The 16,131-nt window shown below is 42.3% G+C and overlaps 1 protein-coding gene across 1 annotated transcript; it reads right to left on the bottom strand.

Annotated features, from left to right (window-relative positions):
• Nucleotides 1-15,055: 15,055 nt before the first annotated feature.
• Nucleotides 15,056-15,832, bottom strand: LOC138354813 (autotransporter adhesin UpaG-like). Its single transcript, XM_069309313.1, has one exon. The coding sequence runs from the start codon at nucleotides 15,830-15,832 to the stop codon at nucleotides 15,056-15,058; it is 777 nt and encodes a 258-aa protein (XP_069165414.1).
• Between the last annotated feature and the right edge of the window lie 299 nt (nucleotides 15,833-16,131).

Below are 16,131 nucleotides of genomic sequence, written 5' to 3' on the forward strand. Positions count from 1 at the left end.
CAGCTTTACAGTCATGTGCTCCACACCCACCCAACTGGGCGGCAGCTTTACAGTCATGTGCTGCACACCCACCCAACTGGGCGGCAGCTTTACAGTCATGTGCTGCACACCCACCCAACTGGGCGGCAGCTTTACAGTCATGTGCCGGACATGTGTCCGGACACCGGCGATTGTGTGGTATTGGCTATTTATTTAACCATAACTTTGCATTCATTTAATAATTATATTAAGATATGTTTTCCTTGAAATGTAGTTACATTATCGTCTACATGGCTTTATTCTGACATAAAGACCTATGGCGTTACTTTGCATATATGCAAAGTAATTATAAAATTGATTGGCTTGTGTGGAGGCCTTCACACTCCCTGAGCGAGCCATCAAGTAACTATAAAAAGGCATATATCTTAACTTTCAATTCAGTTATATTTATGCCAAAGTATTAACATGCAGCTTATATTTATGTCTTTATGATGACATAGAAAACTTCGTTTATTACAATATCTAGATTAAATTAACATTGATCTTCGGAAGGTCATAGTTCCCATATCGGTAAGGAGAGCGTCGGCCATGAAGCCTCACACGCCACTAAGTCGGGCATGGAAGGATATCAACAAGATCAAAGGGAAAAATGCTGCAGAGATCTCGTACCCTAATCCTCTGCACAGAGCAAATGAGCTTGTTGATGCTTGGGCCACGACTTCCAGCTTTGACAGTCTTCCTCTACCCTCACAGAATGAATTAAATAATAGATATACTGATAGGGCAAGGCTCCTTGACTTCACGCGTCATCAAGAGGATGACTGTGACATGCTTTTACTGAATACGAACTAGATTCTGCTCTACATAAAGGCAAAGCTACATCACCCGGGGAGGATGGAGTTACTGACGGCATACTGCATATGCTTCTGCTAGTTCCAGGGAATACCTTTCTTCAATTGTATAATATGAGCTATGTAACTGGGGAGCTTCCTAAGTCATGGACCAACAGTGTTATTATTCCCATTCCTAAACCTCACCAGCCGAGTGCTTTTCGCCCAATCTCCCTCACTAGTTGTCTATAAGTGTCTTGAGAGGATGGTTCTCAACCGTCTCCTTTACAAAATTATTAATATGTTGTCTCCCCAGATATATGGCTTTATGCATGGAAAGAGTGTACATCACTGTATTACCACATTCCTCACCCTGCATACTGATAGGTCATACACCACTTTCCTAGATCTTAAGTCAGCCTTTAACATTGCTAACCCACACGTCATTCTGAGAGAACTTGCTAAAATAAATGTTGGAGGATGGCTTCTACGGTGGATAAGAGGCTATCTATCCAACAGGAAGTCATCTGTACTGTTCCATGGGCATAGGAGTGTAACGAGATTTTTTGAACTTGGCACTCCACAGGGAGGTGTCCTCAGTCCTACTCTGTTCAATGTGTTAATCAGTGCACTTTTAAACTTTGTAACTAGAAGGTCCAGCGAACACATCATTAGCTATGTGGATGATATACTGATCCACACCAATGGGTATACCAACACCCAAAATGTTCTGAACTCTGTATTGTCCACATGTCAGGAACTATGCTTAGTCATCTCAGTAGAGAAAACAAAGATCCTGAACCGACACCCACCCAGACGGGGTGGGGCCGATCGCAAAATGCAGTTGGATGATGGCTCTCTGCTCGACTAGTTACCAGATACAAATACCTTGGTCTTGAGGTTCTACTGTACCGCAATGTTTAGCCAGACTGGGTCGCCAATGTAGAGAGAGGCTCCGTGCTCTCAAGGCTGTGGCAGGCTGTGGCAGGCAAACACAACTGTACTGTACAGTGTTATATATTTATTTCAATTTGAACAATTTTTAACATTAAAGGATACCTGGTTGATGGGGTTCTGGGAGTTCTTCTACTCCCCAAGCCCGGCCCGAGGCCAGGCTTGACTTGTGAGAGTTTGGTCCACTAGGCTGTTGCTTGGAGCGGCCCGCAGGCCCACATACCCACCACAGCCCGGTTGGTCCGGCACTCCTTGGAGGAATAAATCTAGTTTCCTCTTGAAAATGTCCCCGGTTGTTCCGGCAATATTTCTTATGCTTGCTGGGAGGACGTTGAACAACCGCGGACCTCTGATGTTTATACAGTGTTCTCTGATTGTGCCTATGGCACCTCTGCTCTTCACTGGTTCTATTCTACATTTTCTTCCATATCGTTCACTCCAGTACGTTGTTATTTTACTGTGTAGATTTGGTACTTGGCCCTCCAGTATCTTCCAGGTGTATATTATTTGATATCTCTCTCGTCTTCTTTCTAGTGAGTACATTTGGAGGGCTTTGAGACGATCCCAATAATTTAGGTGCTTTATTGCGTCTATGCGTGCCGTATATGTTCTCTGTATTCCCTCTATTTCAGCAATCTCTCCTGCTCTGAAGGGGGAAGTGAGTACTGAGCAGTACTCAAGACGGGACAACACAAGTGACTTGAAGAGTACAACCATTGTGATGGGATCCCTGGATTTGAAAGTTCTCGTAATCTATCCTATCATTTTTCTGGCTGTCGCAATATTTGCTTGGTTATGCTCCTTAAACGTTAGGTTGTCAGACATTATTATTCCCAAATCCTTTACATGTTGTTTTCCTACTATGGGTACATTTGATTGTGTTTTGTACTCTGTATTATGTTTAAGGTCCTCATTTTTACCGTACCTGAGTACCTGGAATTTATCACTGTTAAACATCATGTTATTTTCTGATGCCCAGTCGAAAACTTTATTAATATCAGCTTGAAGTTTTTCAATATCCTCAGCCGAGGTAATTTTCATACTGATTTTTGTGTCAAATCCGTTAATTAAATCCTTTAAAAAGGATAAATCCTTTAATTGGTTGAAATTGGTTTTAACATTCGAAATCTAATTTGTTGATGTTAAATAATATAATATGTTGATGTTGATAATATAAGGTTCAAATTTATTAAGATACATACTTTAAAAACTATTTCTATTTGATACCAACAGTATCACGTTAAGAGAAGCGTCTCGCCTTGCTAACCCAAGTATAAAATATATAAAGAAACGGTGCAACTGTACTGGTATCTGCAGTACAAATTTATGTCCCTATTTAAAAAAAAAAATAAACTGAACCAATCACTGCCACTCCTCACACCAATGCAACAATAAGGAGAGTGATAACAGTGCTTCACATTCGACAATGTTAAATTATTTAACAAATGACGAGATAATGAACATTGGAACAAATGTACAGCTCTCTGACCTTCATATAAAATCTGCATGTGACCTCATCAAACAAACTGTGCCAAGCCTAGAAGGCCTTCATGACCCAGCGTGGTAGCGGGACCTCTCCTGGCCAGTTACAATTGGTGAATTTATTCAAATTATCCAAGTTGATGGTTGTCACTGGGCCACCGTTTCCAACATTGGAGTAACTGGACAAATTAACATATACGACACCAGGCATAAATTACCATCCAAATCTACTGAAGTTATCTTGTATGCTCTTGCTAATTGCCAGGATGATAAGCTGATATGCAATATAATGAATGTCAGCAGAGACAAGGACTCAAGTATGAGTAGGGTATATGCTGTGGCGTTTGCTGCATCACTTGCAAGTGGTGTAGATCCGGTGAACCTCGTATGATATGCAGAATGAGACAACATCTTCAAGAGAACTTTAAAGGAAAGTGTCTCATCTCATTCCCTGCAGCTCAGACACTGAGAAGAAAACGAATCATCCGGTCATGCTCGATGGAAGTGTACTGCATTTGCAGAAAGCTAAATGATTTGAAGCTGAGGGTATGCTGTGACCGTTGCAATATTTGGCACCATGGATCATGTGTAGGTGTTACAGAATGTAATGATGATTCGTGGATTTGTTTCTTGTGCGCTAGCAAGTTGTAAATTATAATTTGAAATACTTAATTAATACATTATTATTATTATTATTATTATTATTATTATTATTATTATTATTATTATTATAACCTTACCAAATGCTTTGCTGAATCAAATAATGTTATTACTTTCAATGTGTTACAATAGCATAATTAAGTGCTGCAACTATCAGGTCTTTTATATAGTCGGTATTTGTTATATTCTGTACTCTTTTAATGTTATTTAAATTTCAAATAGAAATAGTTTTTAAAGTATGTATCTTAATAAATTTGAACCTTATATTATTTAACATCAACAAATTAGATTTCGAATATTAAAACCAATTTCAACCAATTAAAGGATTTATCCCTTAATGTTAAAAATTGTTCAAACTGAAATAAATATATAACACTGTACGGTACAGTTGTGTTTAATTATGTTTTGCGATTCCTTTGGAAAAGGTATTTGTGCACCAAGTACTACTAGGTCATTATGAGATATGCTGAATGTTGTCAATATACCATCTGAATACGCCTCACTTTGCGTTAATCATTGAACGTCCTAATGATTAAGGTCCCCAAAAGGACTTAATCAGACCTCAGTGGATATTTTTACTCTCCCTCTCTCTCTCTCTCAGAGCATCCCTTTATGTGTTGTATGTGGGTGCTGAAGTTCAGTCTCTTGTCTATGTACCCAAGCAAACTACTGTGGAAATGTGCAGGACAAACATATCAATTGTGACACTAGCTCTCCACATATAGCATTTGCTTAATTTAGAAACTGTACTTGTGGTCGATCTCGAACACATGTTGTTGATGTGACGATGTGTTATGAATTTTGTGGCTAGCTCCTCAAGATTGTAACTTGCTTAGATAAATAAATTGTGTGTTCAGTCCCTGAACCCATTATGTGATAAATTAACTAAACTAAAAACTATAGTATGGCGACGAAACCTGAACTGCATAATGTAAATAGGGATTAACCAGAAAAAGATATAGGTGAAGAATAACACCAGGTAACTGTAAAGCTGCAGCCCAGTTGGGTGGGTGTGGAGCACATGACTGTAAAGCTGCCGCCCAGTTGGGTGGGTGTGGAGCTAGACTAGTAACTGTGCGACTCCTCATAGATGTAAAGTGCCTTGTATAGTGACTGTTGTGAGCCTCTTGTTGAATCACTTGTGACACAAAAAATTACTGATGTGTGTATTTGTGTGGGTGATTAAATATGTATGTGTATGTATATATGTATACGTATGTATATGTACATGTATGCATAAGTATGTGTACATTAATAATTTTGTAACTAGCGTCAAAAGATTGTTATTTGCTTAGCTAAACGAACTAGAGGGTTCAGTTCCTGAACCGATTATGTGCCTCTGTAATCCTTTACACCACCGCCCACGGGATGTGTATTATGGGGTGCATAATAAAGAAAGAAAATGAATGGACCGAACCCCACAATTCATTTAGCTAAGCAAGTTACAATCTTGATGAGCTAGTTACAAAATTCACTATAAGTCGTCACATCATATATGGGTTCGAGATGGACCACAAGTAGTGCATTATATAATTTTATCAGTATTGTGCAGCCTGTGATCCCCGCCTGGCTGGATACTGATACCTAGGTAATTTTCATGTGTCCGGACACCGGCAATAAGGTGGTATTATTTATTTAACTTAAGAGATATATATTTTTAAATGTTGTCACATTAACGGCTACATCTTCCTTTCTTTTGAAATAGATTTTTAAGATTAATTAAAATATATGGAAACTAATTATACAATTTATTGGCTGGTGTGCAGGGCTTCACACTCTCAGAGCAAGCCATCAAGTAACTATCAAAACGCATATATCTTCGTTTTCACTTCAGTTATATTTATGACAAAGGATTTTAAATGTATCCTATATTTCTACCTTTCTGATGACATAAATACTTTCGTTAATTACAATATCTAGATCAAACTAATATTGATTTTCAAAAGGTTGTATATTTTCCATCAATGTGTAAGTTTGTTACAAATGGAGAGCCAAGAAACCTTCTTTAAAATATGAATATCTTTCCTCACCTAATAAGACCAAATCTCTGAATAAAACGCAAAAAAAAAACTTGATTGTAACCTATCCACCCCTGCCCATTGGATGGGGGAGAGGGGGTTATGTGTAGGATAAACATATCAATTGTGACACTAGCCCTCCATATAAATCAGTTGCTTAAATTATAAACTGTACTTGTGGTCGGTCTCGAGCCCATTGTTGATGTGACAATGTGCATTGACTTTTGTAACTAGCTTATCAAGAATATAACTTGCTTGGCTATATGAATTGTGGGGCTCATTCCCTGAGCCCATTATGTGCCTCTGTAACACTCCACTATCGTCCATAGGATGGGTATGGAGTGCATAATAAATGAACTAAACTAAGCTCTGCCTTTTTGATAACATATACAATTATTAGCTTTATTTGTGAATCTCAATTAATTAAACAATATATCACAGAGCATGTAGGGTTCGGTGAGATGAGCGAAGAGACATGGGAGATTTTACATAAGTACAGTACATGGTAGTTTAAGTAGCGAACGCATGTCAACGAATAACGAGTATATATAACAAAACCATTGTAATATGAAGTCGATTTAACTTCCAAACATATATTTTTTAATTAATGTTAAATGTTTTCTGGCTAGTTATGTTAGATTTTATTAAAAATACGTATTCTACTTGTTAACATTATAATTTAAATTTGTGATAATTTGAGCAGAGAAGTGCGACAACTGGATATGCCAACAAACACTTTCCAAACAACGATATATCTTGGATAAGTCGCTCCACAACATTGCTGCTTGGACCATCGACTTCCTTTGATGCTACTTATTTCATAATGAAATTATATTAGTTTGGAGTAAATATATGTTTTCTCATGTTCTGCATTCAGCACCCACATTATAGTGAGTAAATATACCATATTACTTCATTACTTAAATAATGCTAGGAGGGTTTGAGTAGCTTTGGGTATTTAGTGCACAGAATCTCCAATAGATGGGGCGAGAGTCGCCCCATCTCTCTCACCCGAGAGAGAGTCGAAACTTAATTTAAAATTGATATATCTTTGTTCTCGAACATGATATATTTCATTTGGTGCAATTATAATAATGTTCATATATCGGTCTTTCTGGAGGCATATAAGATTTTAGGCTTTATTAGCGTATCTTTGTTAATTATACAATATATCGGCAAGTGCGTAGGCGTCTGCACTCCATGCCCGACAAGCTACTGAGCGCTACTATAAAAACATATGTATCTTCACTTGAGCTATAAATATGTCTATTGTAATGTATTTAAAATGAAGCTCTTATTTCTATCTTGCTTAAGACTTATAAAACATTTGTGTTTATTAACGAATTTACGTGAAATAAACATTGATCAGAGAGAGAGTTGCTTTGTCGTTCAGTCTGTACGGGGTGGGAGCTCCGTAATTTTTAAAATACAATAATCTTCATTAGAAATTTTAATATGTCTATAGTAAAGTGTTTAAAGTGAAGCTTATATGTCTGTCTTTCTTGAGACATATAAAACATATATGTTTACTAACGAATTCACGTGAAATAAACATTGTTCTGAGAGAGAGTTGCTCGGTCGATCGATCTGTCCGGGGTCGGAGCTCGGCTATTATAAAAGTACACGTATCTTCGGTTTAAATTTAAATATGCCCATGGTAAGGTATTTAGAATGAAGCTTATATTTCTATCTTTCTTGTGACATATAAAACTTTTACGTTTATTAAGGAATCTGCGTGAAATAGGCATGGTTCTGAGATGAATGCTGCGGTTTTCGAGCTCGATGCGCGGCAATGGACGCCATATACACATCCAGTGGGTGTTATTGGACCCCATACCCATTTTATGGGTGGTTGGAGCCCCATACCCATTCTATGGGTGGTTGGAGCCCCATACCCATCCTGTGGGTTGTAGTGGACGCCATACTCATCCTGTGGGTGGTATTGGACCCCATACCCCTTCCTGTGGGTGGATGTGATCCCCATACTCATCCTCTGGGTGGATATGACCCTCATACCCATCCTGTGGGTGGTATTGCACCCCTTACTCACCTAACAGGTGGTAGTGGACAATATACCGATCCTGTAGTTGGTATAGTAGACACAATACCATCCTGTTTAGAGTAGTTTACCCCATAGACATTCCAATGAACCATCGTTTTCTGTTAGCGTTCCTACAAAACATCCTTTAAAGATTTGTAAAGCACCAACTATGGTATATAATATTGATTGGTGAAGGACTGTTATTCTATGTAATAATTTTTAGTGCTTATTATAATTTACTAAGAACAACTAATATTTCTCAAAACAAAACTACGAACCTTCAATAGGAAGTAGCTGATCTATAATATTCTAAGAGCATGGACAATAGTAGGTAAATTTCACAACCCATGTGGGACCTGAAAAGTACAATTTTCCTTATAATTGAACCAATCACGACTATTCTGCTATCTAGGTTGACGGACGGGTACTGTGAGACGCAAGTTGGTACGTGAGGAAGAGTTTGGGCCTTGGAAAAAAAGTAACTGGGAATATATCACATATTTACTAATTCATATTCAACATATTGACTTTAAGCATTAAGTCATATATGTGCTGTCTTGTGTGAGAACGGGTTGCCTAAGCAGGTCTCATCAAACACTGTGAATTCACGGGAAAGGAGTTAATTACCCTAATTAACAAGATGTGCCAATAATCCACTGTCCTCAGACAGGATATGATTAATACAACGATTTATGCTAGCTCCACGACCTCGCTTTACCGAGTCACCGGAGCTCTCCAATGCTAATTACTCCACTAATTAACATGAGCCACTAATTGCTATACCCCTGAAAGGTAATTAGTCTCGAGCATATTACGTTAACACAAATACTGGCAGACTCTGACAGAACCTCTCCCACTACGTGAATTCATGATGAGAAGGCTAATTACATAATTAGCTAGAGTGGTCAATTAATTGTCACATGGACAATTAATGGCTCCCGAGACGTATTTCATTCTAGCTCAACACTGTTCTATCTTATAACAGCCCTCACTCACTCCACAATACTAAGTGTGCACCCCTTATCCAGTTAATTACCCCTTAATTAACTCACTGAATCCTTAAGTCCTCAACATAACTTAAAGAAACAAAGTAACCCCAGCGTTACATAGGTCACACTACAATGGCATGCAACATCATAACAGCACTGCCCACATATGGTTGCGGCTACTGCAACTCACTAATTACTGTGCCCACACAATAAAAACACATGGTCGTGCAACACACACAAGTATACTAATATTACTGCCCCTCCCCCTCTTTTACTTCTCGCACCTGATTGCACAGGAATACTGTGAACACACACATACCTCAGCCAGGCAATTAACCCATCAATTGCCTGCTCTCAATAAGTACTGTGCATTCCCCTGAATAATCCTAGACGTCCCTTAAACCCTCAACACAGTTCCTGGGGCAATAATATTGTATAAACTGATAACAACACTGCAAAAACCTGCAACATAATGATGCCGTCAGCATACCCCACATGCTAATGACATCATTAGGTAATCAGTCAGCAATCACACCTACTGACTTACCACACAACACAGTACATAAACATGCAAATGAACACATAGGAATGGCATTCACATAATCAATGAAAATTAAATCACCAAGTAATGTGCTAATGTGCAACTAATTACACAGACTTCAGGGGTCCCCACTGACATCCCTGCCTACCTCTAATGATTATAATTTTGCTGTACTCTATGGCATTAATCCAGCCTGAACGATTATATAGAATCGACAGGCTGGATCACTTATATGGTAAATCTCTACACTGACTGGTCACATACACTAGTCAGTCTACACACTTATATAAATAACTGAAAACTCACACCCCAGAAGTGACTCGAACCCATACTCCCACAACTGGTATGTACAGGGACGCCTTAATCCGCTTGACCATCACGACCGGACATAAGGAAGTGATAGCCGAGGCTATTTGAACCACTTCCCCGCCGGCACTCGGATGGTAATCTTGGGCATAGCATTTTATCAAATCACCTCATTCTTTGGGGCACACGTGAGGAACACAAATGCAAACAAGCCTGAATGGTCCCCAGGACTATATACAACTGAAAACTCACACCCCAGAAGTGACTCGAACCCATACTCCCACAACTGGTATGTACAGGGACGCCTTAATCCGCTTGACCATCACGACCGGACATAAGGAAGTGATAGCCGAGGCTATTTGAACCACTTCCCCGCCGGCACTCGGATGGTAATCTTGGGCATAGCATTTTATCAAATCACCTCATTCTTTGGGGCACACGTGAGGAACACAAATGCAAACAAGCCTGAATGGTCCCCAGGACTATATACAACTGAAAACTCACACCCCAGAAGTGACTCGAACCCATACTCCCACAACTGGTATGTACAGGGACGCCTTAATCCGCTTGACCATCACGACCGGACATAAGGAAGTGATAGCCGAGGCTATTTGAACCACTTCCCCGCCGGCACTCGGATGGTAATCTTGGGCATAGCATTTTATCAAATCACCTCATTCTTTGGGGCACACGTGAGGAACACAAATGCAAACAAGCCTGAATGGTCCCCAGGACTATATACAACTGAAAACTCACACCCCAGAAGTGACTCGAACCCATACTCCCACAACTGGTATGTACAGGGACGCCTTAATCCGCTTGACCATCACGACCGGACATAAGGAAGTGATAGCCGAGGCTATTTGAACCACTTCCCCGCCGGCACTCGGATGGTAATCTTGGGCATAGCATTTTATCAAATCACCTCATTCTTTGGGGCACACGTGAGGAACACAAAAGTGTGAGTTTTCAGTTGTATATAGTCCTGGGGACCATTCAGGCTTGTTTGCATTTGTGTTCCTCACGTGTGCCCCAAAGAATGAGGTGATTTGATAAAATGCTATGCCCAAGATTACCATCCGAGTGCCGGCGGGGAAGTGGTTCAAATAGCCTCGGCTATCACTTCCTTATGTCCGGTCGTGATGGTCAAGCGGATTAAGGCGTCCCTGTACATACCAGTTGTGGGAGTATGGGTTCGAGTCACTTCTGGGGTGTGAGTTTTCAGTTGTATATAGTCCTGGGGACCATTCAGGCTTGTTTGCATTTGTGTTCCTCACGTGTGCCCCAAAGAATGAGGTGATTTGATAAAATGCTATGCCCAAGATTACCATCCGAGTGCCGGCGGGGAAGTGGTTCAAATAGCCTCGGCTATCACTTCCTTATGTCCGGTCGTGATGGTCAAGCGGATTAAGGCGTCCCTGTACATACCAGTTGTGGGAGTATGGGTTCGAGTCACTTCTGGGGTGTGAGTTTTCAGTTGTATATAGTCCTGGGGACCATTCAGGCTTGTTTGCATTTGTGTTCCTCACGTGTGCCCCAAAGAATGAGGTGATTTGATAAAATGCTATGCCCAAGATTACCATCCGAGTGCCGGCGGGGAAGTGGTTCAAATAGCCTCGGCTATCACTTCCTTATGTCCGGTCGTGATGGTCAAGCGGATTAAGGCGTCCCTGTACATACCAGTTGTGGGAGTATGGGTTCGAGTCACTTCTGGGGTGTGAGTTTTCAGTTGTATATAGTCCTGGGGACCATTCAGGCTTGTTTGCATTTGTGTTCCTCACGTGTGCCCCAAAGAATGAGGTGATTTGATAAAATGCTATGCCCAAGATTACCATCCGAGTGCCGGCGGGGAAGTGGTTCAAATAGCCTCGGCTATCACTTCCTTATGTCCGGTCGTGATGGTCAAGCGGATTAAGGCGTCCCTGTACATACCAGTTGTGGGAGTATGGGTTCGAGTCACTTCTGGGGTGTGAGTTTTCAGTTGTATATAGTCCTGGGGACCATTCAGGCTTGTTTGCACTTATATAAATATATATATATATATATATATATATATATATATATATATATATATATATATATATATATATATATATAACTACTTGTGTGGTACCGTGTACAACATCCATCTCCAGGTACATCCCAACCAGTCACCTGGACGACAGTACAGACAGCTGTCTCTCAGCTGTTTCCTCTCTGTAACAACTTTTATTGTACTCACGGCTCCTTAAATCCTCAACAATCCTTTCCCTGGTCACTACCTCTCTGGCTGTAAACACTTAGCTCGCTCCTCGTGCGAGGTGTGGCCCTAGAATGTCCAGGGAAGGTGGCCAAAACATATGGCCAAGGCATGTGGCCACAGCGCCCCTCCCGAGCTGAGAGAGGGGGGTTGGGTGGCCTGGGGTGGCCGGGTAGCGCATGACGTCACAGCACCCCACCGGCTGAGCTGGCGGCCCGGGTGGCCTGGGTGGGTGGCCTCCACCCGCGGGCGGGCGCGCACATGGGTGCCGCCCACAGGAGTACCCTCACGGCTGGGGAATCTCAACCCCATCACTCTAGAACCTGCCTGGCTCAACACTGTGGTGACAATGGCCGGCGGCGTCCCCATACTGACGCAGCCTGGTGGAATGCAAAGTCCAACATGGGCCTGTAATATCACATACGCGTACACTGCCCAACATCAATTGTCCATTGCCACTAGACAGGATACTCGACACACCTGTTACACCATGAGGCTCTGCCAGCCTGCCTCATGCGTTCACACAGTCAACTGTCTCTTAGCTTTTTACTGTTTCTTCCGTAAATCCCTGGCCCCAATTCTAGGCCTTGACACAACCCCTGATGGCAGGAGTGCCACCAATCGAGTAATTTGGACGACAGAAGCGATTAACAGGGGGTGGAGGTGGCTGGGTGCCACCTCCCCCCAAACACTACTTCCTCCGCTGGCCGCCCAATTCAAACTGAAGATTTGGCGGGCTAAGGGAACTCAAGATGCCTATACCTCCTTACTACCATGCCTAGACCAATCAGCTTGAAGCCCGCACGGCTCCTAGTGGTGCCGGTCCAATCACCTCTCTCCATCACCCTCGGGCGTCCTGTGACGTCACAAGGAGGGTGAGGCCTACCCCACTGCCCCTCCCCTCCCCCTGTAAAACCGTTGGGAGAGTCAAGTACCTCCCTACACCACTCCACTCTCAACTCCCATCCTATTTCACAGAAACAGGAAAATCTCTGTAATTCTCTCTACAGAGCAATCACAGACTTCTAACTACTCTCAAGTGATAGTTCTTGACATAAGCTTTCATTGAACACCCAACACGCATATGTTATTTTGAAAGCTTCAGTTTCTAGAGTGCCTAGCCTAATCTAGAAACTAGGAAAAACTAGCTGAGGGATCTAGATCCCTCACAGGCAGAAGAATTCACTACAAACGACAAGAAAGTGTGTGAGGAACTGAATAAGAAATTCCAGGAGGTCTTCACCTTAGAGCAAGGGGAAATTCCAGAGAGATAAGAGAGGGAATAGTTAACCATGAACCACTAGAAGAGTTTGAGCTTATAAGTGTGGAAATAAGGAAGTTGTTACTAGAATTGGATGTGACAGAGGCTATAGGCCCAGATGGAATCTCCCCTTGGATACTAAACGAAGGAGTAGAAGCGCTGTACCTGCCACTCTCCATAGTGTATAACAAATCATTGGCAACAGGGAAACTACCAGAAATTTTGAAAGCAGCTAATGTAGTCCCGATATACAAGAAAGGGGATTGACAGGAGGCACTGAACTACAGGCCAGTGTTCCTAACCTGCATACCTTGCAAACTGATGGAGAAGAGTGTGCGAAGAAAGCTAGTGGAACATCTGGAGCGAAAGAACTTTGTAACACAGCATCGACATGGGTTCAGGGATGGCAAGCCCTGCCTCACAGGGTTAATTGAATTCTACGACCAGGCATAAAAAATCAGACAAGAAAGAGAGTTGTGGGCATACTGCATTTTTTTGGATTGCCAGAAAGCCTTTGATACCGTACCACACAAGAGGCTAGTGAAAAAGCTGGAGATGCTGGATGGAGTGCAAGGGAAAGTACTCCATTTGATAAGGGAGTACGTAAGCAACAGAAGACAACGAGTCACTGTGAGGGGTGAGGTCTCAGATTGGCGAGACGCCAAAAGTGGAGTCCCGCAGGGGTCAGTCCTTGGACCTATACTGTTTCTGATATATGTAAATGATCTCCCAGAGGGTATAGACTCGTTTCTCTCAATGTTTGCTGACGATGCAGAAATTATGAGGAGGATTGAAACAGAGGATGATAGTAGGAGGCTACAAGATGACCTAGACAGACTGAATGAATGGTCCAACAAATGGCTGCTAAAGTTCAAGCCGAGTATATGCAAAATAATGAAACTAGGCGGTGGAAACAGGAGGCCAGACACAGGATACAGAATAGGAGATGAAGTACTTCATGAAACGGACAGAGAGAAAGATCTCGGAGTTGATATCACACCAAACCTGTCTCCTGAAGCCCACATAAAAAGAATTATGTCTGCGGCAAATGCAAGGCTGGCCGATCATAACAGCCTTCAGGAACCTGTGTAAGGATTCTTTCAGAATCTTGTATTCCACATGTGTAAGACCAATCCTGGAGTATGCAGCACCAGCCTGGAGCACGTACCTTGTCTAACACAAGATGAAGCTGGATAAAGTACAGAGGTATGCCACTAGACTAGTCCCAGAACTAAGAGGCATGAGAATTACGAGGAAAGGCTGCGGGAACTGCACCTTACGAGACTGGAAGACAGAAGAGTAAGGTGAGACATGATCACTACCTACAAAATCCTCAGGGGAATTGACAGGGTAGACAAGGATAAACTATTCAACACTGATGGTATGCAAACAAGGGGACACAGGTGGAAACCGAGTACCCAAATGAGCCACAGGGACGTTAGAAAGACCTTTTTCAGTGTCAAGAGTAGTTAACAGGTGGAATGCATTAAGCAGTGATGTGGCGGAGGCTGACTCCATACACAGTTTGAAATGTAGATATGACAGAGCCCAGTAGGCTCAGGAATCTGTACACCAGTTGATTGACAGTTGCGATGCGGGACCAAAGAGCCGAAGCTCAACCCCTGCTAGCACAAATAGATGAGTACAAATAGGTGAGTACACACGGACACACAGCAGTAGTTTCAAATAATTATATGACAAAGAGTACTTGTAAGACGGGACACCATGAGCGTAGCTTTCATCCTGTAAATACACTTAGATTACAGATACACACGAAGTGACACCACCACCACTCCTCTTGTCTCCAAGAGCACACGTAGTGACACCACCACCACTCCTCTTGTCTCCAACAGCACACGTAGTGACACCACCACCACTCCTCTTGTCTCCAACAGCACACGTAGTGACACCACCACCACTCCTCTTGTCTCCAACAGCACACGTAGTGACACCACCACCACTCCTCTTGTCTCCAACAGCACACGTAGTGACACCACCACCAATCCTCTTGTCTCCAACAGCACACGTAGTGACACCACCACCACTCCTCTTGTCTCCAACAGCACACGTAGTGACACCACCACCACTCCTCTTGTCTCCAACAGCACACGTAGTGACACCACCACCACTCCTCTTGTCTCCAACAGCACACGTAGTGACACCACCACCACTCCTCTTGTCTCCAACAGCACACGTAGTGACACCACCTCCACTCCTCTTGTCTCCAACAGCACACGTAGTGACACCACCTCCACTCCTCTTGTCTCCAACAGCACACGTAGTGACACCACCACCACTCCTCTTGTCTCCAACAGCACACGTAGTGACACCACCACCACTCCTCTTGTCTCCAACAGCACACGTAGTGACACCACCACCACTCCTCTTGTCTCCAACAGCACACGTAGTGACACCACCACCACTCCTCTTGTCTCCAACAGCACACGTAGTGACACCACCACCTCTCCTCTTGTCTCCAACAGCACACGTAGTGACACCACCACCTCTCCTCTTGTCTCCAACAGAGCACATTTTTCACATCATTAGTACAATTTTTATTCAATTTCAGAAATTCCAAATAAACTCTAGATTTCGGCCTTACAGCTATCTACACTACTTTTCTTGCCCCAGATAAGAACAATATTTTGCTCATTTCTCATCACCTCGACTCGTACTCCATATTTTTGTTCAAGGTATCTGATTGTTGTGCCTTTGGGGCCAATGAGACGGGGGTGGAACTTATCGGGGACGAACAAAATTGAATGGACAATTTCTGAAGCCTATCGTGTATTATTTGCTTGAAGTTGATATCTTTCCTTCCTCTCGTCATT

This window comes from Procambarus clarkii, chromosome 6, assembly GCF_040958095.1.
Source record: "Procambarus clarkii isolate CNS0578487 chromosome 6, FALCON_Pclarkii_2.0, whole genome shotgun sequence".
Taxonomy (NCBI): domain Eukaryota; kingdom Metazoa; phylum Arthropoda; class Malacostraca; order Decapoda; family Cambaridae; genus Procambarus; species Procambarus clarkii.